This window comes from Recurvomyces mirabilis (assembly GCF_035927965.1).
Source record: "Recurvomyces mirabilis strain CCFEE 5264 chromosome Unknown scaffold_15, whole genome shotgun sequence".
Classification (NCBI taxonomy): Eukaryota; Fungi; Ascomycota; class Dothideomycetes; order Mycosphaerellales; family Teratosphaeriaceae; genus Recurvomyces; species Recurvomyces mirabilis.
Genome location: NW_027041949.1, coordinates 326,928 through 347,931, shown reverse-complemented (window position 1 = coordinate 347,931; position 21,004 = coordinate 326,928). Strand labels below are relative to the sequence as shown.

General features: G+C 52.6%; 9 protein-coding genes across 9 annotated transcripts; 5 read left to right on the top strand and 4 right to left on the bottom strand.

Moving 5' to 3' along the window:
• Positions 1-297: 297 nt before the first annotated feature.
• On the top strand, positions 298-2,100 carry LTS14_006084 (uncharacterized protein; the record flags this gene model as incomplete). The annotated part of the gene is made up of 2 exons (XM_064838782.1): positions 298-504; positions 562-2,100. 2 exons carry the CDS (start codon positions 298-300, stop codon positions 2,098-2,100), a joined length of 1,746 nt encoding a protein of 581 aa, XP_064693607.1.
• A 203-nt stretch (positions 2,101-2,303) lies between these two features.
• Positions 2,304-3,125, top strand: LTS14_006083 (uncharacterized protein; the record flags this gene model as incomplete). The annotated part of the gene is made up of 1 exon (XM_064838781.1): positions 2,304-3,125. The coding sequence occupies one exon, from the start codon at positions 2,304-2,306 to the stop codon at positions 3,123-3,125; it is 822 nt and encodes a 273-aa protein (XP_064693606.1).
• A 45-nt stretch (positions 3,126-3,170) lies between these two features.
• LTS14_006082 (uncharacterized protein) lies at positions 3,171-3,926 on the bottom strand (the record flags this gene model as incomplete). The annotated part of the gene is made up of 1 exon (XM_064838780.1): positions 3,171-3,926. The coding sequence occupies one exon, from the start codon at positions 3,924-3,926 to the stop codon at positions 3,171-3,173; it is 756 nt and encodes a 251-aa protein (XP_064693605.1).
• Positions 3,927-5,613: 1,687 nt separating this feature from the next.
• Positions 5,614-7,185, top strand: LTS14_006081 (uncharacterized protein; the record flags this gene model as incomplete). The annotated part of the gene is made up of 2 exons (XM_064838779.1): positions 5,614-6,027; positions 6,094-7,185. The coding sequence occupies 2 exons, from the start codon at positions 5,614-5,616 to the stop codon at positions 7,183-7,185; spliced, it is 1,506 nt and encodes a 501-aa protein (XP_064693604.1).
• Positions 7,186-7,718: 533 nt separating this feature from the next.
• LTS14_006080 (uncharacterized protein) lies at positions 7,719-11,661 on the bottom strand (the record flags this gene model as incomplete). The annotated part of the gene is made up of 2 exons (XM_064838778.1): positions 7,719-11,457; positions 11,537-11,661. The coding sequence occupies 2 exons, from the start codon at positions 11,659-11,661 to the stop codon at positions 7,719-7,721; spliced, it is 3,864 nt and encodes a 1,287-aa protein (XP_064693603.1).
• Positions 11,662-12,147: 486 nt separating this feature from the next.
• Positions 12,148-12,741, bottom strand: LTS14_006079 (uncharacterized protein; the record flags this gene model as incomplete). The annotated part of the gene is made up of 3 exons (XM_064838777.1): positions 12,148-12,311; positions 12,456-12,662; positions 12,726-12,741. The coding sequence occupies 3 exons, from the start codon at positions 12,739-12,741 to the stop codon at positions 12,148-12,150; spliced, it is 387 nt and encodes a 128-aa protein (XP_064693602.1).
• A 623-nt stretch (positions 12,742-13,364) lies between these two features.
• On the top strand, positions 13,365-14,354 carry LTS14_006078 (uncharacterized protein; the record flags this gene model as incomplete). Its single annotated transcript, XM_064838776.1, has 2 exons — positions 13,365-13,520; positions 13,572-14,354. The coding sequence occupies 2 exons, from the start codon at positions 13,365-13,367 to the stop codon at positions 14,352-14,354; spliced, it is 939 nt and encodes a 312-aa protein (XP_064693601.1).
• Positions 14,355-18,261: 3,907 nt separating this feature from the next.
• On the top strand, positions 18,262-18,609 carry LTS14_006077 (uncharacterized protein; the record flags this gene model as incomplete). Its single annotated transcript, XM_064838775.1, has 1 exon — positions 18,262-18,609. The coding sequence occupies one exon, from the start codon at positions 18,262-18,264 to the stop codon at positions 18,607-18,609; it is 348 nt and encodes a 115-aa protein (XP_064693600.1).
• A 951-nt stretch (positions 18,610-19,560) lies between these two features.
• Positions 19,561-20,893, bottom strand: LTS14_006076 (uncharacterized protein; the record flags this gene model as incomplete). The annotated part of the gene is made up of 2 exons (XM_064838774.1): positions 19,561-20,522; positions 20,572-20,893. 2 exons carry the CDS (start codon positions 20,891-20,893, stop codon positions 19,561-19,563), a joined length of 1,284 nt encoding a protein of 427 aa, XP_064693599.1.
• Positions 20,894-21,004: the final 111 nt, after the last annotated feature.

Sequence of the window (21,004 nt, the reverse complement as noted above, 5' to 3'; positions counted from 1 at the left end):
GTGGCAACTTCGATGGATGGGTAGCAGTGTAGTAGCAGCAGCAGGAGTCGAAGCAGACTAGGTAATTCTCAGGTCTGCGGCTCAGGTGTACCTTTGTCGGACGGCGACTGAGAGCAACCAAGGCGCTCGTGATGCAGATGACGAGGACGCGAGCCTCAGCGCGTGGGATGGTCAGGGTTCGAGCGGGCCGAGGCTTTCCCGACAGCCTATCGCAGATAAGCCCCGCCATGGCTGTGGCTGATACACCTCCATGGTGAAGCGACCGTTTTGACAACATGAAATCTAAGCGTTGACATCATGGATCCAACTTCACAAGACCAGAGCGAAGACGACGGAGCTTGGGCCAAGGAGCAGGGCCTACCATCTCTTGAAGAACCATTCCTGCAGAAGTACCTCGACGGAAGAGATAATCTAATAGCACAAGAGAAGAGGCAACGAAGTGACCATGCCTTCCGAGAAACGCTCTCTCCAATGGCTGCAGAAGCGTCTGCAATCATATCCGCTGTAAGTGAGTTGATGAGTACAAAACATCTTCTAAGGCAATTTATTTACCTTTGTCAGATTCGCTTCGAAGAACAGCAGACCTTATGGAATGCAGAATATGAAGATAATCTCGCCAAGCAGGACTCCTTTGAAGCGTACCCAGGCATGATGTTCAGCCTCGCCAAAGAGAGGATGGAGTCTTCGAAGCTCTGGAAGATAGTCCAGAAGATGCCGAAAGGGGCACTTCTCCATTGTCATCTTGAAGCCATGACCGATGCTACATGGCTTATCAACGAAGCTCTTACCACAAACGGCTTTTGTATAACAGCAGACACTCCATTAGCGACGCAAGAACAGCGGGAGACTGGCTCTTTCCTGTTCTCATTCACGAAGACATCTCCTGAAGACGACGTACCGTCAATATGGTCTGATGGCTACAGCAAGGGCAGGAAGATACCTCTGACGAAGGCTGCTGAGGCTTTTCCAGGGGGCAAGCAAGCTTTTATCGAATGGTTTGTGTCGAGGGTGACCATTACTCACGACGAATCGATAAAGCATCACATTGGTCCTAACGCCATCTGGAGAAAGTTCACATCGTGCTTCCCAATACTAGCATCGATCGAACGATATGAGCCCATCTTCCGCAAATGTATCCGAAGACTGCTCGCAGAACTTAACGCTGATGGCGTGCGATGGGTCGATATCAGGTCAGTGTTCGGCGTGCCCTTCACCGCCACAGGCAGCGACACTCCAGACGAAGACTTCGACGGCCTGTTCGCAGCGCTAGAAGAAGTAATCGCAGAATTCAAGCAGTCGGAGGAAGGCAAGGGCTTCTGGGGTGCTCGAGTAATCTGGACGCACGTTCGAAGTCTCAATACTCGCAGCGTGGTTGAAAATATGAAGAGCTGCATCGAGATTAAGCAGCTATTCCCCGATCTTATAGCAGGCTACGACCTTGTAGGCCAAGAAGATACCGGACGTCCTCTGGCTCATCTTACGCCCGAGCTTTTCTGGTTCAAGAAACGATGTATGGAAGAAGGCGTCAATATACCCTTCTACTTCCATGCTGGCGAAACTTTAGGAGATGGCGACATAGTCGACGAGAATCTGTTCGATGCAGTGTTACTCGGTACACGACGGATAGGACACGGCTTCTCACTATACAAACATCCGCTCCTGATTGACATGGTCAAAGAGAAGAAGATTCTGGTGGAGAGCTGTCCAGTCTCCAATGAAGTCTTACGCTTGACAAGCAGTATAATGCACCACCCTTTGCCAGCTCTCCTCGCCCGCGGCGTCTCGTGCGCACTATGTAACGACGACCCGGCTATACTAGGCCAAGGAATCTGTGGCATGTCGCACGACTTCTGGCAAGCACTGCAAGGCTGGGAGAACCTAGGCTTGGAAGGTCTAGCCAGCCTGGCAGAGAACAGTGTTCGATGGGCGACGTTCGATGACTGTACCGCCAAGGATTGGCAAGCAGATATCAAGGCTGGTGCTTACGGGACTGGTGTGCGAGCAGAGAGGATGAAGGAATGGGCGAAGGATTTTGAGAAGTTTTGTCAGTGGGTTGTTTTCAAGTATGGTGCTGAAACAGACATCAATACGCTTGACTAAGCTCATGCGATAGAATCATGCAAAGACACATAGTTCCAAAAGGCTTCTTTCCAAAGTCACATCGTACTATCATGCTACAGTGATGTGGAGCCCAGGTACCGGTCTAGCGGAAAGCTTGCGCTATGATGACGCTCTCTCGTGTTCAATTGAACCTCGTTGCCCAGCATAGCATTGAGAACGATTGGGAAAGCACAATCCCAAGAATGTTGGCACGTCTAAACGAGTCTAGGCGCAAGTCGTCATCTACAGCACCGCGAAGGGATTCTGGGATCGCTGGACTGCCTTCCGACAATTTGGAACGTGTTCGTACCGTCGAGTCGATCCCTGAACTACCATTGGCATCACCATCAGACGAGGTCGTGAACGAAATTCTTCAAGCGACATCCGGCGACAACCAGGAGCCAACACGCGTCTCATATGCAATTTTTAGACTCCCGGCTGAGCTACGAATCCTTATCTACGAGCTCATTTGGGCAGATCTACCTTCTGAAAGCACAATCGACCTATTCTCTACAGCACCACCATCTGCGGCATTGCTGTTGACCACAAAACGACTGCACTACGATGCTAAAGCCGTCTTCCGAGGGGCTTGTCAGCAATACTGGTCACTCAATACCTTTCGCCTCACGATCGACTACAAAACAAGCTTCAGTCGCATCCCTGCGGCTAGGTTCATGCATGGACCAATACGGCAATGCTCTCGAGACTTCGTCCAACAGGTAGAAGTGTCGGCACGGAAAGGCTGGGAGAGCATCAGCAGGCTCGAGGCAGTCCAGCTACGACCTCAGGCTACGGTTACGACGAGACGCGTATCGCAAAGTGGGCTGTGGAAACGGGAAACAGAGATTTGGATCAATCATGCTCTCGAGACGTCGAACTCGACGATCAGATTAAGATGCAGTGGGCCAGAGTTTAGTGATATTGCTTTGCAGATGGTGTCTTCTGGTGATGCTGTGGGTAGGGACGATTTGCTTTCCCCGTTCCCTTCTGTCAAACACCAGCTTATGTTTCTGGCTGGATGGTAGCTTTCTTGATGGGGATAGCCGTATCAATGATACAAACCCACCGGTTTACAGTCGTGGTCCTTTCCACTGCGGCTTTCGTCGTTGGGAGAAGGCCTTTAAACCTTCCTGCATGTTCTCACCTTTCTGCAACTCCTTCCACACCCCTTCATTAGTAGTCCGTGTTGCATCGATCACGTCTGCAGTCTTCCAGCCTTCTCTCAGGCCTGACCGAGTGACAATCAATGAGTCGGGACTGTTCTCTGCCAACTCTTTGGCAAATGCAATGGCTTCAACAACGACTCGATCCTGAGGCACAACCTTGTTGACCATTCCCCATCGCTCAGCTGTCACAGCATCAATGATCCTGCCGGTCAGTGCCATCTCGCTTGCACGCTGCAGACCAATAGTTCTGATCAGGCGTGGTAGTGCTCCAGCATACGCGGCCAGACCTCTCTTGACTTCGACCAGCCCAAATGTCGCCGTCTCACTGGCGATCACAATATCGCAGTTGACTACATTTTCACAACCGCCACCAAGAGCCATGCCGTTGACCGCTGCTATGACGGGTTTCTTGCCTCTTCGATTGGACATGGCCTCGGCGCCTGGTACATTGCCTGGCCCTGCTCCACTGGTGTCTTCACCAGCGGCCGTCAGTTCTGCTACTTTGGCGTTCCATTCCTTGAGATCTGCACCGGTCGAGAAAGCCTTGTTTCCCGCACCAGTGATGACTGCCACAGATAGTGAGGGCTCCGCATCAAACCATCGAAAGACAGCTGTCATTTCGAGGATAGCGGCTGCATTGGTACAGTTGAGGTCTGCCATGCTTAGCACTCGTCCCCTTCTGTCTTGGGCAATCATCACCTTTTTCTCTTGACATAGTGCAGAGGATAACCCTTGGTGCTGGATACGAGAGCCTCAGGAATCCTGTCACTGGTGGTGGTGTTGTTGTGGATGCCATGGTCGTCTAATAAGTCGGAGAGGCAACGTATGGGGTCCTACCTTCAAGCTGTGATGATGCGAAACTACCGGACAAAGTGCTTTGAGCACTGTCAAGCAGCAGCTGCGGAGTACTGTCTGTTGTACAGCCGCGGCACTTTGTAAGAATGGTGCACACATACATTCTTGCTGGGAGACGAGTAAAGGCTACTTTGAGTTGTGAAAAGCGTCCCAACTTATAGGCAATGCAGCGACAACCAGTATCATATCACCGTTGCTTAAGTCCATCTGTAGCCATTAGCAGTGCTGCTATGAGTGATTGCTGTTTTGTGGTGTTGCGGTTGAGGTAATCGGAGATGATCCGCCTCCGACATCGGGGACCACAATTTCGTGTCCATCTCCGCGAACAACGCCGGACATGCAGCATCCAGATCGAATCGTCGCATTTTGACACGGCCGGAGTATCGTTCTGGCTAGCTGGCAGTGGCTGCCCTACTGATCACCATCGGTATACCGACTCGAAGTCTCGCAGCCTTGACCCGAGCCGCCTGTACACCCAATCGTCTGTTTGCGGCTCAGATTCTTCATGCGCGTGCGCATTATTATTACCAAGCGTGCAATCTCACATCATGGATGACTCTCGGGAACCCTCGATGAGTTGCATATACCATCATTTCGACGTAATACTGCTGACAGAGAGGCCGGTGGTGAGACGCTGTCGGCAACGTTGGCTCTCTATTTTGGAGTCGGCTGTACTAGTTCTCCTCGTGGTGCCGGCGGTGGAAGAGCTTTTCTTGCTGGTTCGCCGTGTGCTTTGGAGTCTAGCGTTGGCATTGAATTTTCTTAACACGCGTGCACCTAACATTGGGGAATCAAGAATGGATTCCTTTTCCTGATCCGGCCGTTTCTCTGTTAGAAGGGTCTCACTTCACTATAAGGCGCAATAGTCATCGTGATGGCAAGTCGTTTGCAGTGGAAACTTGCATGTGGGAATACGCCACAGAAATGCTTGAGCAAGCCCATGCTTCGACATGAACATAGAATAAAGGGCGGGAAAATGACTCCAAACATCTCCACGCCCTACCATTTGACAAGGATCATCTGAGGTGCTATTGATGAGCGCAGCTGACAAAGAGACGAAGGAGATCATCATAGAGTTCCTCCCGACTCGCTGATCCCGATCCTAGTGGTACTAGCTTATCGGTACTATACTAACATCAGAAGCAGGGCAAAGTCACTCAATTCCGAAGCCATTGCTGTTGTGAGTCAACTGGAGTGCATGCGAAGGGCGCAAGGCAATAGCCGGTCATCAATATAAGACCAATCCACCGTCCGCTCCTACCTAATAAGGTCATCGACACTCTCCAGCAGCTGTTACCCTAGGATTCCTAGTCTCCACTATCATCAAGCGGCACGAGCAAGCCACGAAAGGGTACGGGTACCTATTGCATCGAGCTCACCTACACCTTCCACCCCGCAATCGGCTGTCGCATTACGTCCTTGGCTATAGAAGGCTTGTCCTCTTTTAAGTGGCAATTGCCAGACTCACACACCTCTCACATCGCTAGCAACGATGTCTCTTCAACTGATGGCTTCATATGATGGTACCAATATGCCGTCGAGACTACGCAGCATCGTGCAAGCACGAGCGCCAGTGATCAAGATCAACGTCGCCTCTAAGAAGAAGATTTACACCACATTAGACAGAATCGAAGGGACAGTATCCATTACTTGCCCCACAGATCTACCATTCGATGAAGTCTCCATCGAGCTTGTTGGAACTTCACGAACCTTCATTGAGAAAATGGCAACGGCAGCGGCTATGTCTGGTCGAAGCGAGGCCTTCCATCAATTCCTGAGGCTCACACAACCGGATGTCGCCCACCAGTACCCCGGTGATAACATCTTCAAAGCGGGAACTGAGTACCAATTTGCATTCGTCTTCGTAGTCCCACAGCATCTTTTGCCTCGCATCTGCCAGCATAAGGTGCAGAGCTCCGCAGTACATGATGCCCACTTACTGTTACCGCCGAGCTTTGGCGATCGACAACAGGCAAAGTCCGCAGGAATCCCCGACGACCTTGCGCCAGAGATGAGCTCGGTCAGATACGGCATTTTCGTGAAGATCTGCAACTTCAAGGCTACGGATGATGGTCTCTTCAAACGCGACCCCATCACAACTCGAGCGAGACGGCTTCGCATCATGCCTGTGGTTGAGGAGCAGCCACCTCTTGTTGTGGATGACGAGGAGAGCGAGTACATCATGCGAAAGCAGAAGGAGACCAAGAAAGGCATTTTCAAGGGCAAAAACGGCGTGCTATCAATGGAAGCCGCCCAACCAGCGTCCTTCTCTGTCAGCGCTCGACACGATCCAGAACAACGCACCACTTCTATGGCAACCGTCATGCTCCGCTTTGACCCTGTCGATAGGACTGCAGCACTACCAAAGCTCGGCAACCTGGTGGCGAAGCTGAAAGTGGCGACGTACTTCGCTAGTACCGCCCGCCATCACTTTCCAAGTAAGAAGAATTCAGCCCAGGATCTCTCCCAGGGCATTCATAGCGAGCAGATGACACTGGCGTCTCGTTGCATGGGTAATGTCGAATGGGTCAAAGTGGACCCTGCTAAACCATCGTCCACCGAGCGTAGGGACTCGGCGTGTTCGGCGGTCGAGACTGGTAATATTCCTGCACCCAGCGAGGGCTACACTGGCCAGGCTTACTACACTGCCCGACTCCTGGTGCCCATCACACTGCCGGCAAACAAAACCTTCGTACCGACCTTCCACACCTGCCTCATCAGTCGTGTCTATCAGCTCAAGCTGGAATTGGGTCTGAGCGGTATCGGCCAAAATATCAACCTGAAGGTGCCGATACAGATCTCATCCGAAAACGCATCGACCGATGCAATTCAGCGACGCGCCTCCGGCGATTCGATCACAGACGAAGGCGAGATGGAAGATGATGATGTGACCGATTTCTTCGAGCCTAGGTCGATGAGATCACCGGATGGAGGATTCGTCGGTCGAAGCAGAATCGGCAGTCAGGCTCCGATTAACGATGAGTTGCCTGGTTACTCGCCGTATGTACCGCCTGGAGGAAGTCGAAGAAGGAGTAGTGCTCGTGTCTTGAGTGGGCTGAACTGAAACGGAGTTGGCTTTGCATTTTTGTTCTCCGTTGCGCATACCCAAATCGATTGCATGAAGGGCTTCAGCATGGCGTTACGGATGACAAGGTATTTGGGAAAGACAGTTGGTTTTGATTGCGAGTGGTAGACTATTGTTGTTCAGCATGGTGTTTCTGGTAGCGAACAGATGTAACAATTGGATCTTTGGTAATATCATTGGTTACAAATGCCCAGCAGGACCTTCATACTTTACGACGTTGGCTGTCGATGCATTCAGATTCCGCACCTCCCCTGTAGCGCGAGATCAAGATAACCTCCTGTGGTCCGAGTGCATTCGATCGCACCACTGCATGCTCCCGGGAATGCTTTGACACGTACATATGTAGCCTCCCCATATGTTCACCGTCAGCAATATTACATGCCTCACACCCCCTGCGGTCGCTCCAATGCTATGCCCGCTATCCCAGGCACCCTACCAACACTCCGCACCACCCCGCAAAGTATGTACTGCCCACGCGAATGCCAAAAATTCAATGCATCATCCACTCAGGCTCACTGCACCGCCTCGGTCAAAATCCGCGCGATCTCCTGCGCGTCCTTCGGCTCTCGAACCTGAATACTCCACGAGCTCGGACGTCCAGCTCTCTCCTTATTGTTATCAAAGTGATCGAGGAACGTCGCCAGCACAATCTTCCTGCCTGGTGCGCAAGTATAATTCATGCCTGGGATAGGCGAGAAGTTCATCGCCAAACGACCAAGCGGCGGGATCTTCATAAGCATCCTGATCTTGCCCGTAGACTTGTTCTTGAGGATATAGAGGGGCCCTTTGCCTCGGTCAACATAGGCGGTGACATTGTTGCCGTTGTCGTCTTGTTTCTGGTCGACCTTCTGCGCCTTGGCCATCGATGCCTCGAATAGCACATCCTCATCTGCGCGCTCGGCTGGCATGAGAGCAGTCATGTCTTCGACTTGCTGATCGATTTGTTGCTCGCTGGGCTCGCCCTCAGGATTGTCTCCGGCGACTGAAGCCTCGCCATCCGTAGTGACGCCGGGTGTAGTCGCGCGTGAGACGTCCGTGGACACACCCTTGGGCGCGCCAAACGTGAAGCCAAGGGCAGGAGGAGCAAGTTTGCCTGTCTCGCTATTCTGCGCCGGTGTCTTGTTGCTAGCACCGAACAAATTTGAGAATGCTGGTGGAGGTGCCGCGGGCGTTGTACTCTCGATGGCTGTTGATGTACTGCTGAACTTGATCGGTGTGTTGGGTGTCCATGCCTTATCTCCAGTGCCTTGTTCCTTCTCTGCGGTGGCTGCGTCCTTAGCAGGAGTAGGCGCACCGAACTTGAAGCCGGATGACAGTCCTGGTTTAGGTGAAAAGAGATTGTTCATGGACGTCGGTTTCGAGATCGATGCAGAGAAGAGGCTTGGCGTGGCGGCTGGCGCAGGGGTCTTATCGGCCGGCGATAGCCTGTCGAACATGCTCTTCCCGGCGTTCGGATTCGAAGACTCATCGTGCTGTGTAGAAGCGTCCACAGCGGCAGGAACATTGAAAGCGAATGGCGCACTGGAAGCACTGGACCCTGCCGTTGGGACCTTGAAACCAGAAGCCGACTTTGCAGCTTCTTCGATCTTCCGGCGCTTCGCTTCCTGCTCGGCCTTGTCCTTTGCCTCCCACGATGCTTTATCATCTTCATCGCTGTCGTAATCCTCGTCCATGCGCTTTCGTTTCGCTTCTTCCAGGCTTGCGTCCGCCTTCTTTCCAAATGCGGACAAGAAGCTGCTTGCTCCTGCCGCAGGAGGTGCAGCGAACAATGGCTTGAATCCACCGTTGGTCATACTCGTGCCGGCGGGTGCGGGAGGTTTGAAGCCGAATGCTGGCGTCTTGGGGTCCTCGACTGGTTTGACAGGTACGGCTGCAGGTGTAGGTTTGAACGAGGTTGCTGGAGTTTCGGTAGAGCCCCCAGCGTTGCGTGCAAGTGTGCTTGCACCAAAGCTGAACGCTGTAGAAGGCTTAAATGTATTCGACGCACCGCCGTTGGTTGTAAGGTTGGATGCACTCGCTGGAGCCTTCTGCTTGTCGAGAGTGGACGCGAATAGCTTAGCAGTATTACTTGCTGTTTCCGGTAGCTTTGTATATGAGACGTCTGGCTTCGCTCGCTGTTCTGTAGCGGGGGCTGTGATGTCGCCGTCCGCACTACGCTTGCGATTTACTGGCGCAGTAGCTGGAGGTTGTGCAGCCTGTGAAAAGATATTACTGGCTGATGGCGTCTTCGTGGCACTCGCTCTTTGTCCTGGCGGAGGGTGTTGCATGATACCAAAGCTGCCAGTGGACGATGCAGACGGCTGGGAGGGCGTCGTCGGCGCCTTCGGTTGCATGCTCGTGTGTTGAATGCTGGCTGGCGGTGGTGGCATAAATGATTTTGGAGCCGATGGCTGTGTTGCTGCGGTAGGCATCCTCACTGCTTCACTGCCCATAACATTCGCAGCTTGCTGAATATAGTATTGGAACAGCACAGTCCAGTCCTTGTTCGGATCTTGAGTCTTCAGATGCGACACGAGGCCTTCATTGAGTAGCTTCAGCTTCTTGCGATCGGCTGACACGGTCGAAGTGGATGAGCTCGCGTAGAAGAGAGCCCTCGCCGGCTGCGAGAGCTGCGGTTCCGCTCGTGTTGAAGCAGGCTGCGCAGACATAGCTGATCCTTGCACGTCTTTGTGAGAGAATGTGGTGGAATTGTCAGCCTGACCAAAGGATATTGGTGGTGCGTTGGCGGATTGCTGTGATTGCGGCTTCGGGTCTCTTGAAGATATGTGATCGAACAAGCTCTTCCCAGTAACACTAGACGTGAGATCTTCGCGCTCAACGCTTGTCGAGCCACCAGGTGTGCTGAAGCTGAATGCAGTTTGGTTCACAGGAGGAGGATCGCGAGAGATACGATCGAAAATACTATTGCCAGCATTCGATATTCTTGAAGATTGGTCTGGCTCGTGATGTGAGGTTGAAGCTTCCGATTGTCCTGCCGCGGTATTGAATGAATTCGGTGGCTGGAATGAAGGCTTTTGTGGTGTATTTCCAGGAGTGACCATACTCGTGTCTTCTTGTTGCGATGCGTTGAACTTGAATGGTGACGTCGCTGGTGCTTGAGAAGGCGTCTGGCTGCCGAACATACTCGCCTTTGAAGTTTGCTCCGGCTTCGACGGCGTTTGTCCAAAGCTGAATACTGGCTTCTTCTGTGCTGCACCTTCCTCCTTATCAGATCTGTTTACTTCCTGCTGTTTCGCCTGCCCAAAGTTGAAGCCCGCGAAGGGGGTGGCTGGCATCGGCGTTGACACACCATTCGCCTGCGCATCCTTTGGCGCTGCGAAGAATGAAGTCGAAGGTTGCGACGTTTGCTCGCCGTTGGTCTTCGGTTGGCTGGAGAAGTTCGCGAAGGGATTGGTCGCCGGCTTTGGCGTTTCCGTTCCATTCTGCTGAGGTTCCCCGAAAGGCGACGGCGATCGAGATGGTTGTTGCGAGGAAAACATGTTCGGTTTCAAGGTGCTGCTCGTCGAGTTCAAGCCACTGAATATGCTCTCGCCTGGGGTTGTCGCCGGTGCTGCTGCAGGCTGCGAGCCGAACAGACCTGTCGAAGCAGGAGCTGGAGTCGTCCCGTTCGGCTGCGATGCCGCAGTCGTAGCTCCGAAGAGTCCGGCGGTAGCTGACTTCTCAGCAGGTGTTTGGGACTGGCCAAAGTTGAATATTGGAGCGCTAGGTTGCGACGTCGCCTCTTGCTGGCTTTGTCCGAAGCTAGTCCCATTTTGCTGAGGCTGCTGTGTACCTAAGTTCGCGAAAGCGTTGCTAGCTGGCGTAGCAAATGGATTCGACTTCGGCTGCTCTTGACTCTGACTGGGAGTCTGCCCAAATGTGAACGATGAGGCGGGTGTTGTCGTGGTATTCTGCGATTGACCAAACCCAGCAAAGCTAGCCGAAGGTGCGAAGCCGTTTGTCTGCAGTTGTGCTGAGGCATTCGAACCAAAGCTCTGAGCAGGTGTTCCGTTTGCCTGGCCGTTCCCAAACCCTCCGAAGCTCGGTGTGTTCTTCGGCTGTGCTCCAAACATGCCGCCGTGCTGCTGTGGTGCAGCGCCAAATGTGGGCGCGGGTGTCGAGCCTGGCACGTTGAACTCGAAGCTGCTCTGTTGCGGTTGAAAAGCTTGAAATGATTGCTGCTGAAAGGGATTCGCTGCTGGAGGGCCTGCTACGGCTGGTGAACCGGCACGAGCGCCACGGGGTGTACCTCGCCCTTTCGCATTCAAGATTCTGTGATGACGCCTGTTAGCTTGTGCCCTGCCATTCGGGCCCACTACAGCACCGATTGTATGCCGCGATTGCCACTTACTTCCTTCGTGCCAGCTGCGCAGCCGTGGCCGCCTGTGGCTTTTCCACTCCAGCATCATTGCCCTGTCCTTCCATTGCGCCATATCTCTCCTCGCCCCCCTGCGAATCCATACCTCGCTTGCTCATATTGCGCCAAAAACCTTTGGTCCCCGACTCTATGCTGCAGGTCGCAAGTGATACCTGGCCCGTCACCAGGTCGGCCGCGGCTGAGGAGTTGCGTTGGCCAAAGGTGTATGTACAGCCGACCGCACTACGCCTGAGAAATCACGTGTCGCAGATCCTGCCATGCGCAGTGGTTGTAGAAGGACAGGCGGCGCGTCGCGTTTCGTTTCGTGTCGTCGTTGATACAGTTGAGGCTCTGCCATATAAACATGCAGATTATCATCGTAAACTCCGCGGACGTGTCCAAGCTCGCGGCAACGGGCCGTAGCATTTCACGCCTTAGGCTGTGCATTCATGTCACGGGAGCAGCTTCCAATATTCACGACAGGACATCATTCATCGGAACTAACAGCATAGGCTATCGTGGAGAGCTGTCTCGAACAGCTCTTATATACCAACAAGCTATCCTATCTATATGTCGGAGACCCGCTTTCAGCCACATACAAGTGCTCAAAGCTTGGCCTTCGTCTGCGCCTTCTTTAGGATCGGCTCCATCTTGGTCGCCTTCATAACATCGCCCTTGACCTTCAGCTTCCCACTCATGAATAGCTTCTGTGCGTTCGCCTTGCCTGAAATGAGCTTCGAGAATTCAGCGTCAGCGAGATTGAGAGTCACTGCCATCGAGATCAGCACTCGAAGGACCGGACAGTTGTCTATGATTGTGCTGCGCTCCACAACATTACCATTTTGCTGTTGAGACCGACGCTGTCGTAAGAGGCATCACAGCGTTCGTGTCGTCAGGAAGGGTATGAACCTACCATTAGGTTTCTTGCCCTCGGGTGCTACGCCTTGGCCTACAGTGCCCGTCTCCTTCAAGTCTATGTACCAGTCCTTCGTCTCTCCGCCGCCGTTCTTCAATGTGAAGGCGAATATTGCTCCACCCTTCTTGACTGCGTCTTTACGCTCGGCTTCGTTGGAAAGCGCAGATGAGATGGCATCGAAAGCGGCGGAGGATGGCCAGGCGTCTGTGATGAGCATGTCAGTCTCGCAAGCTTCAATACGCTACCCGGGCGCTCTCTGTATCTTACCGTCCTTGAGAGACATGATTGATGCGCTTCAATGATCAGTGTGTTCCTGTAAAATCGTATTCGAGGCGGTCGTGTTGCGAACAATGGAGATGAGGAACAGATTGTGATTTACGGATGAATGCTGAACAAATACCAGACTATTCTATGATCATGCTTCTGAACTCAACAGCGCTCGAGCATTAGCATGTGAGCGCATGACTTCACTTCCAGACCGCGGCTCAACCAGCAACGGTGGTGATGATCCGGGGAAGTCGCGACTGACATGTGAAGACTGGTCCGTGCTCATATCTGTCGTCGCGCCACATCGTTGTCCCCATCCATGGGTGGGTCTGTCATGAGTCGTTCCTCAGATTCTGCTCCGAGATAAAACCAGATAGCCTGCGAGCCATGTTCTCATACATGTCGTCCTTACCAATCATGCAAGTTCGATGGCAGAGCGGCCATAGCATCACTCCGGTATCGGGAGAAGAGGTTTGAAGTATCTACAGTCTACAGGAAACACGAGCATAGATACCTACGAGCTGCTCATTGTCTTTAGGACGTCACACTGAGAGATAGATTAATCTGTGACACGATTTGACCCTCGATCGGGAACCAGCACCTCATCGGCTAGATAAACTCGACCGCGACTTGTTCAAGATGACATCGAACGGCAGCATCGAGCGGCCAGTGTCCGGAGCCAGGCGACTACGCCAAATGCTGAACGATCCATCTAAGACAGTAGTAGCCCCTGGAGTCTACGATGGCATCACGACCAGGCTGGCCTTAGCTCAAGGCTTTGAATGTCTCTACATGGTATGCCATATCTCACTTATGACAGAAGCGGCCGACTGATCAGACGGATAGACTGGGGCAGGCACAAGCATGTCGCGACTCGGAATGGCAGATCTCGGCCTGACAACCTTCACGGACATGCACCAGAACGCAGCCATGATAGCCTCGATCGATCCTAAGGTCCCCGTCATCGCTGATGCAGATACGGGTTATGGAGGCCCCATCAACGTAGCCAACACAGTCAGAGCATATGCGAGAGCTGGAGTTGCTGGTCTCCATATCGAAGATCAAGTCCAGGAGAAGCGCTGTGGTCACCTGAGCGGCAAACTCCTGGTCTCTCGCGAAGTCTACTACAACCGTCTACGAGCGGCATGCAAAGCACGAGACGAGAGCGAAAGCGAGATCATGATCATCGCACGCACCGATGCTCGAGCCGGTAAAGACGCAGAAGGCAACGGCGGCTTCGAGGAAGCTACTTTGCGTCTGACCCAGGCAGCTGAAATCGGCGTCGACGCCTTCTTTTTCGAGGCCATCCAAAGCGAAGAAGAAGCGAAGCAAGTCATCGAGCGTCTCCCCAAAATTCCTGTCCTGCTAAATATGGTCGAGGGCGGAAAGACGCCACTCATGACCACCGCTCAGGCGAACAAGCTCGGCTTTCGCATTGTCATCTGGCCAATCACTGGGCTTGAGGCTGTGGTTGCCTCGGTCAAGCACGCATACCAGACGCTGCAGAAGACTGGTATGACGCCCGAAGGGCCTAAATTGGGGCCGCAAGGACTGTTTGACCTGTGTGGGCTGAAGGACTTGATGGCGTTTGATGAGAGTGTTGGTGGTAAAGCGTATAGTGGCAGCTAGGATATCGTATTGTATTACGTTCGTTTCCCGTGAAGAAATGTATGGCTGTGCTGACTGGGCGCTGAGTAACGTGTCTTCGAATGGTGGCCCAAACGATGCGTATTCTTGGCCCCGGATTTCTGCAGAGTTCCATCACTTTGGGAAATATGCGCTGAAGGTCCAACATGAGCTACAACAATGCACAAACGACATATGGCCTGTATCTGTAAACCAACTGTAAAAACACAATTGTCTTGGAGGTGTCTAGACTCGTATACCCGCTTATTCAGGCAATAAGATTCCGCATTGAGAACAGAGCGGTGTGAATTTATGATACTTTAGCTCAGGTTCCCTTCCAGCCCCCAAGCCTCAAGTCGCAAGATCGTGAGCACACCACACGGCCCGACAGTCTGGCAAACGGGTCTTGCGTGGATAGTGCAAGGAACGGTTTGAGTGATAGGCATTACCGCTGTGCTGGTGCTCGGCACTTCGCTGCTAGCTGGCTGTGACTTTTGTGCTTTGAGATCGTGGTGGCTCTCTTCTGGCAACTCAAGTGCTCTGTTCGTGATACCGCCTCGATGACGTCGTAGAGCACTGCTAGCAACCGGAGGCCACAAGCGAGGGGCTGGTCCTAATAGTATCATTGGTTGTTTCCACTATCGACGACCATGTACACCCGAGCAACCCCACACGCTTCCGCCAAGCGAGCCACGCGAGCACAAGATGCACAATCGTGACCAATGTGTGATAGCCGGCAGGGGCGCATATGTATGCACAGTGACGAGCTGAACATCGATTTAAAGCTCGTACTGCAAGGATGGTCAATACGAGCCAACACGAGGTGGTTCCAACCACTGTCAACAACGCACGCAAGCGATGCTGTTGTATATGGGAAACATTGATTGAGAAAAGTGCTGATGATCGTGAAAAGGAGTTTAAATAATTACACAAGCCGAACGGAAGATTAGAGTGCGTCTGGACCCTCGGTGCGTCGCCGTGTCGCCGCGTCGCTGCGTCAGCATTGTACATAATCGTACATTCTTGCGCCCATACCTGCAGAGTCGCCACCGATCGGGACTCGGCAAATTTCATCACATTGTTCCCCGTGATAGAGCCAGAATGGTGGAGCAGAAAAGGTTATTCTGGCTAATGTGCTGGATCCATTGGAAACGTGGGATATCGTGCGTCTGGAAGGGTCCCGTTCAACCGTGAGCGACTGTTCGGCAGCACCAATGCCTAGATGACGATTTGCGATCCCTGGGCTCGAACCGAAAGCTCGTTGTTCGATCGATGAGATTTTGGAATCTGACCTGGTCGTACTGCAGTCTGTCTTCCGTCTCGATTGATCTCGCAAGGAGATGTCAAGTCGAGCCCCGAACACGTCTGTCTAATTTTGGCGTGTATAGTCCCGATCGCCTGTCCGGTTCGGTCATTTTCGTCCAGCATAAGGATCAGTGGATGACTTCGCCGATCTGGCGAGAAGATGTCATTTGCCTGAGTGATCCCAGCTGGAATAACCGGAGTCTGGGTATAGGTGTTGCGATGGTGCTGACGCTCGATGCTTAGAGTGTGCGTTGCAGGCATATCCGACTAGAACAGTCTTCTCTTGGATGCCGTGATTTCGTTGGCCTCGATAGGCGCAAGGGTCGATGGAGTGCCTGTGGTAGAGGCATCTGCAAACAGAGTACCGCTCGACAATTTGGATACACATTCCGGATGACTTGATGTGGATCGTGACTTCTTGTAGTGCGGCGATCTGAGGGTTTGGCCTGGGGTCGATATGAAAGGCCAGAGCCAGGTAAGAGAGAATGGTCTGCAACAGCGAGCGGCATTGCCAGGAGGCGATTATATATCTCTGTTGTTACCTGATGACATACGAACTGTACAAGATGACCAAAATGTAAGCCAAAGGGCCTGACATGCAGAGGGAGTTGCAACTATCAATCACAGCATACTATAGGCCAGGCGGGAAGGTATAGACGTCTTGGTCGCAGTGGCGTAGCCAGGCGTAGCCATACGGCAGGAACCGCAAGATGCGAGGGAGGAATCGGAGGTCAGGGTTACTTGCGTGACCCATCGTGATGACTAGTTTGGTATCATGCCGAGTAATCTTTCCTGCTCCATTGCGCAAGAGGTGAACTGTTGGTTGCCTCCAGCTAGACTCCAGGAGCATTGGACCCTTATTCGATACGCACTGGTATTGGTACGGCCGAGGTCGACTAACGGGAGCTTAGGAGATCACTTGAGTAGCCGCTGTTGGTTTGGCATGCCACGCGTAGCTTTGGGGGCTGAAAGGCGCAGACTGAAGCGTGGCCGCAAGATGCACCAGGGGTCAGGTGGATGGCACAACTGCAGTAGATCACCTCGTGGTCGGACAGGGATCAGCAACAGTGAGTGCGGCTCATGTAGACAAGCGTCATCATCCTGCATAAAGGACCTGCATGTTTGTGCTGACATTCAAAGGGGTCGTTCACGGCACGGCCATCTATTGCAGTATGTCCTTACCTGCTGAGCTCTAGGAAGGTGTAGACAGTACTATGTAGAGGGCGAAGGAGTTGATGAGTCTGATGGGCATTTTGCATTCGCTTTACAGGGAAAGGAGACATGCAGATGGAATCAAAGGCGCTGAAATGGAGGGAAGGGAATGCGATGGCTTGGCGCGGCTGAATGTGACTGACCGCGCTAGCCTAACTCTATTTGTCAATGTTCGCGAATGACTGATACTGCGCCTTCACTTGTTACAAAACTCACCTCAAATTCTGACGTTCAGCCACACAGAGCAAAGCGATGCGAAGCGGCATGACCGAACGCGAAGGTTCGCATTCCAATTGCTTGCAGAATTGAGTCGGAGACTACTCTTGGTTTATAGTCGATTGGGCTGAATCGGGAAAATCGTATCAGAGGAAATCGTACATGCCGAGTAGCGAGTCGATCGCATGACGGTATCCCTTAGATGCCGCTCGAAGATGTATCGAGGTGTGCTCGTGTTCGCACTGCTGGACGAGTTGCCGGTCCCCGGCCTACCTGATCTCGATGGACGCTAGCCGCAGCCAGTATCACACATGACTACGTTCACACATATATCGACATCCCTCAGCTCGAAAAGTTGCTACTCATCTCTAGGCGATGGTCTCTTTCACAAGAAAGGACCTCAGTCACAACGTAAGGCCCCCTGGTCGCTCTACCACGATACCAGTGAGTCTCGTGTCTGGTCGGGGAAAGGCTCCCTGCCAACGGCTCCATCGCCTTTCAAGTATTTGGGCACGAGGACATCGATGTTGCCTCTATCTGTGGTACTGCGCGAATGATGGAGACCTCATCAGGTCGTACGCTACTGTGCCCATAGGCGAAGGAGATGGTTGCTGTTCTCCAGAACTCGTACCAAGGCCATCGGACCATTGCGGGAACACAGTTTCCAGTACGCTCATCTTAGCATAACTCATGGTACCCATGCGGAATAACGTGCTTTGGAGCATGTCAGCCAAACCGCCAGGCATCGTGGGAGCCTGATGAAGGGTCTTTGCACGATAAGCCTTTCAACATATTGATACATTGATCGTGCTAGACGTAAAGCAACCTTTGTGCTACAGGCCAATGCATGAGGTAAGAACAGCACATGTCAACCGCTCTCGTACCTGTAGCTTAGCTTGTGCGAGAGCTTGCACAGCGCTCCAACGTGTCAGGCCACCCGCACTGATGATCACGTGGGTACAACCTCGAACCTTTTGGCGTTAGTCTGGTTCCAAGCTTCCATGGAGTGTAGAAAGCTTATGAGGCCGATAGTAAATTCAAGTTGCACGCCGCAGCCCTTCGAAATGCTATATCTTCACGCAGGTTGGATCGAGAATCTTAGTCCAACAACCTTCCACTCTTGTCACTTTTGCTATTCTGCTGACATACAGACGAGCTTTCCATCTCGATCGACAGCATGCCGCGCCGCGACATCGAGTTCAAGACGACGGACCATGTCACATTGCGAGGTTGGTTCTTCACACCAACTCAAATAGGTCAGCATGCCAAGCTTCCATGTCTGGTGATGTCTCACGGCTGGAGTGCAGTCAAAGAGATGGACCTCGATAACTTCGCCATCCACTTTACTGAACATCTGTCGATCACATGTCTGATCTACGACAACCGTGGCTTTGGCTCAAGCGACTGCCAGGCGGGAGCACCTCACCATGAGATCGTGCCGTCCCTACAGCAGAGCGACTACTCAGACGCTATCACCTATGCTCAGACTATCCCCGAGGCCGACCCTTCAGCCATCGGTATATGAGGAACGTCATATAGTGGCGGGCATGTCCTGTTCGTGGGTGCTGTCGACCGTCGGGTCAAAGCTGTCTTGAGCCAAATGTACGTTTCTTGTAGTGTGACACCCGATGTCTTTGCTTCTCCTGACATGAATGCAGGCCATTGGTTCATGGATGGACCAACTTCCACCGCTTGATCAGACCAGATCTCATCGAGGCCTTAGAGCAAGGTTTCGCTCAAGGTAGTCCATATCGCATAGGCTGTGTGAGTATCGCTAATCATGAGTCACATAGACCGCCTGGCTCGTCAGCAGGGGTCTGCAGCCGTGTGTCTTCCAGTAGTCGACGAAGATCCAATGAAGCCTTTCTGCACTCTCTACTGCTGAGAGCTATCGCTTCTTTGCGGCATGGGAGAAGAAGTCTTGCTGGAAGAACGAGGTCACGTTGCGAAGGTAAGTTACTAGACGTCAAAAACTATTGTGTTCGCAGCTTATTCGTGCTTTAGTATCGAGCTCTTGCGTGCCAATGATCCGTCCCATATGATACACCGTATCTCACCTACCCCACTGTCAATGACCGTGGCACGGAACGACACACTCGTACCCACAGGCATAGCACTCGAAAGCTATGCACGTGCTCGAGAACCAAAGGCACTGAGTATCATCCCCGGTGGACATTTCGATGGATATGCTGGTGCCAACTTCCTTCCGAACATTACCAGACAAGTCGAGTTCTTGAGTGACACCATATGCGCTATCAAAAGTAGCCAAGAACTACCAGATCGAACAGTCTGATATAAGCTTTTCGTTGGTTACACACCATCAATGGAGGATGATGGGATTCGATCAATCTATCTATTTGGCTTATCTGCACCTCTTTTTCGAACCAAATCTTCAGATTGCCAAGCATATTATGTAAATCCGCTTCCAAGCGCCCGTTTGCATGTAGTCGTAGTATCCAGCGAGATTGGCGCCTGCTCAAGCAGTCTTCTCGGACTTGTCTTGCTGTGTATCTGGTGCAGGTAGCGTCTTCTGCGGGGAGGGATTGAGAATGTTGGTGGCATCAATCAGCGGTGCGTCTGGGCTGATCTCGAGACCGAATCCAGGTTTGTCGAGCTCGGTGATGTCCAGATATCCTTTTGTCGGTACAGGCTCATTCGAGAACAGATTTCCGAACACCGGAAGCACCGTCTTGCCATCCGGAGAGTTCGCCAGATACTCCTGGAAGGGGCAATTGGCCTGGGATACCACGAAGTGGTACGAATAAGGCCCACTGGCGTGCGGTACCACAGGCAGATCGTACGCCGCTGCCATAGCAGCGACCTTGAGCAGCTCAGTCATGCCACCAACCCACATCACGTCAGGTTGCAGAATATCGATATTCCGGCCCTCGATGAGCTTTCGGAAGCCATATCTGGAGTACTCGTGCTCGCCGGTTGTAAATTTGACGGTAGGATGTGCTCGCTTGAGTAGCGCGTGGCCATCAAAGTCGTCTGGTGCGAGACATTCTTCCCACCAGTCGATGTTCAAGTCTTTGCACTTCTCGACAAGCTCGATCGTGTATGGAACATTGAGACTCATGTAGCAGTCCACGCGCAATGGGAAGTCTGGTCCGACTTCTGATCGCTTCAGTCGTAGGTACTCGATGTTTTTCCTGAGGCCTTCTGGTCCTTCACCAGGGCTGTATGGAAGGGCTACTTTGCCAGCTGTGAAGCCGGCATCCCGAGCTGCTGCAGGCTCTGGGCCGGTGCAGTAGAAGTGCAGTCGTTCCCGGGTTGCACCACCAATCATCTTGTAGACAGGTTCGTTTCGGATCTTGCCTAAGAGATCCCAGATCGCTAGATCAATGACTGAGATCACTGCTACGGGCAAGCCTTTGCGGCCATAGAACATGGAAGCACGATACATCTGCTCAAACAAATGGTTGGTATCACGGGGATCTGCAGTCGCCATCAGTGTCTGCTCCAGCACTAGCATCATTCTACTGACCGGCGCCAATCAAGAACCTCTTGAAGTGCTCTGCAACGAGCCAGCAGGCTGGGGGTCCTCCAAAGCCTGTCGCGAAGCCCTTCGTACCATCGGTAGCCTCGAGCTCAACGCAGAAAGACCCAAGCACATTGATGCCCCAGCTTGTCCTTGACTTTCTGTACTGTTCGTACCCGGACATTGGAGTAGAAATTTTCGAGTCGATAAGCCAGTGGCCGCCTTTGACATTATGATAGTCGCCACCAGAGCCTACGCCCTGGATGATAAAGGTCTTGATCGCCTTGATCTTTGGGAAAGTGGCCACGCCGCCTTTGGAGTTCTGCATTATGTCAAGGTAGATTTGGATGGTGTTCCTTGTGGTCTCGTAGTAGCTCGCGGACGAGGATTATGGGAGTTCTAACGTGAAAGTGGTAAGGTATACCAAGAACCTTCTCTA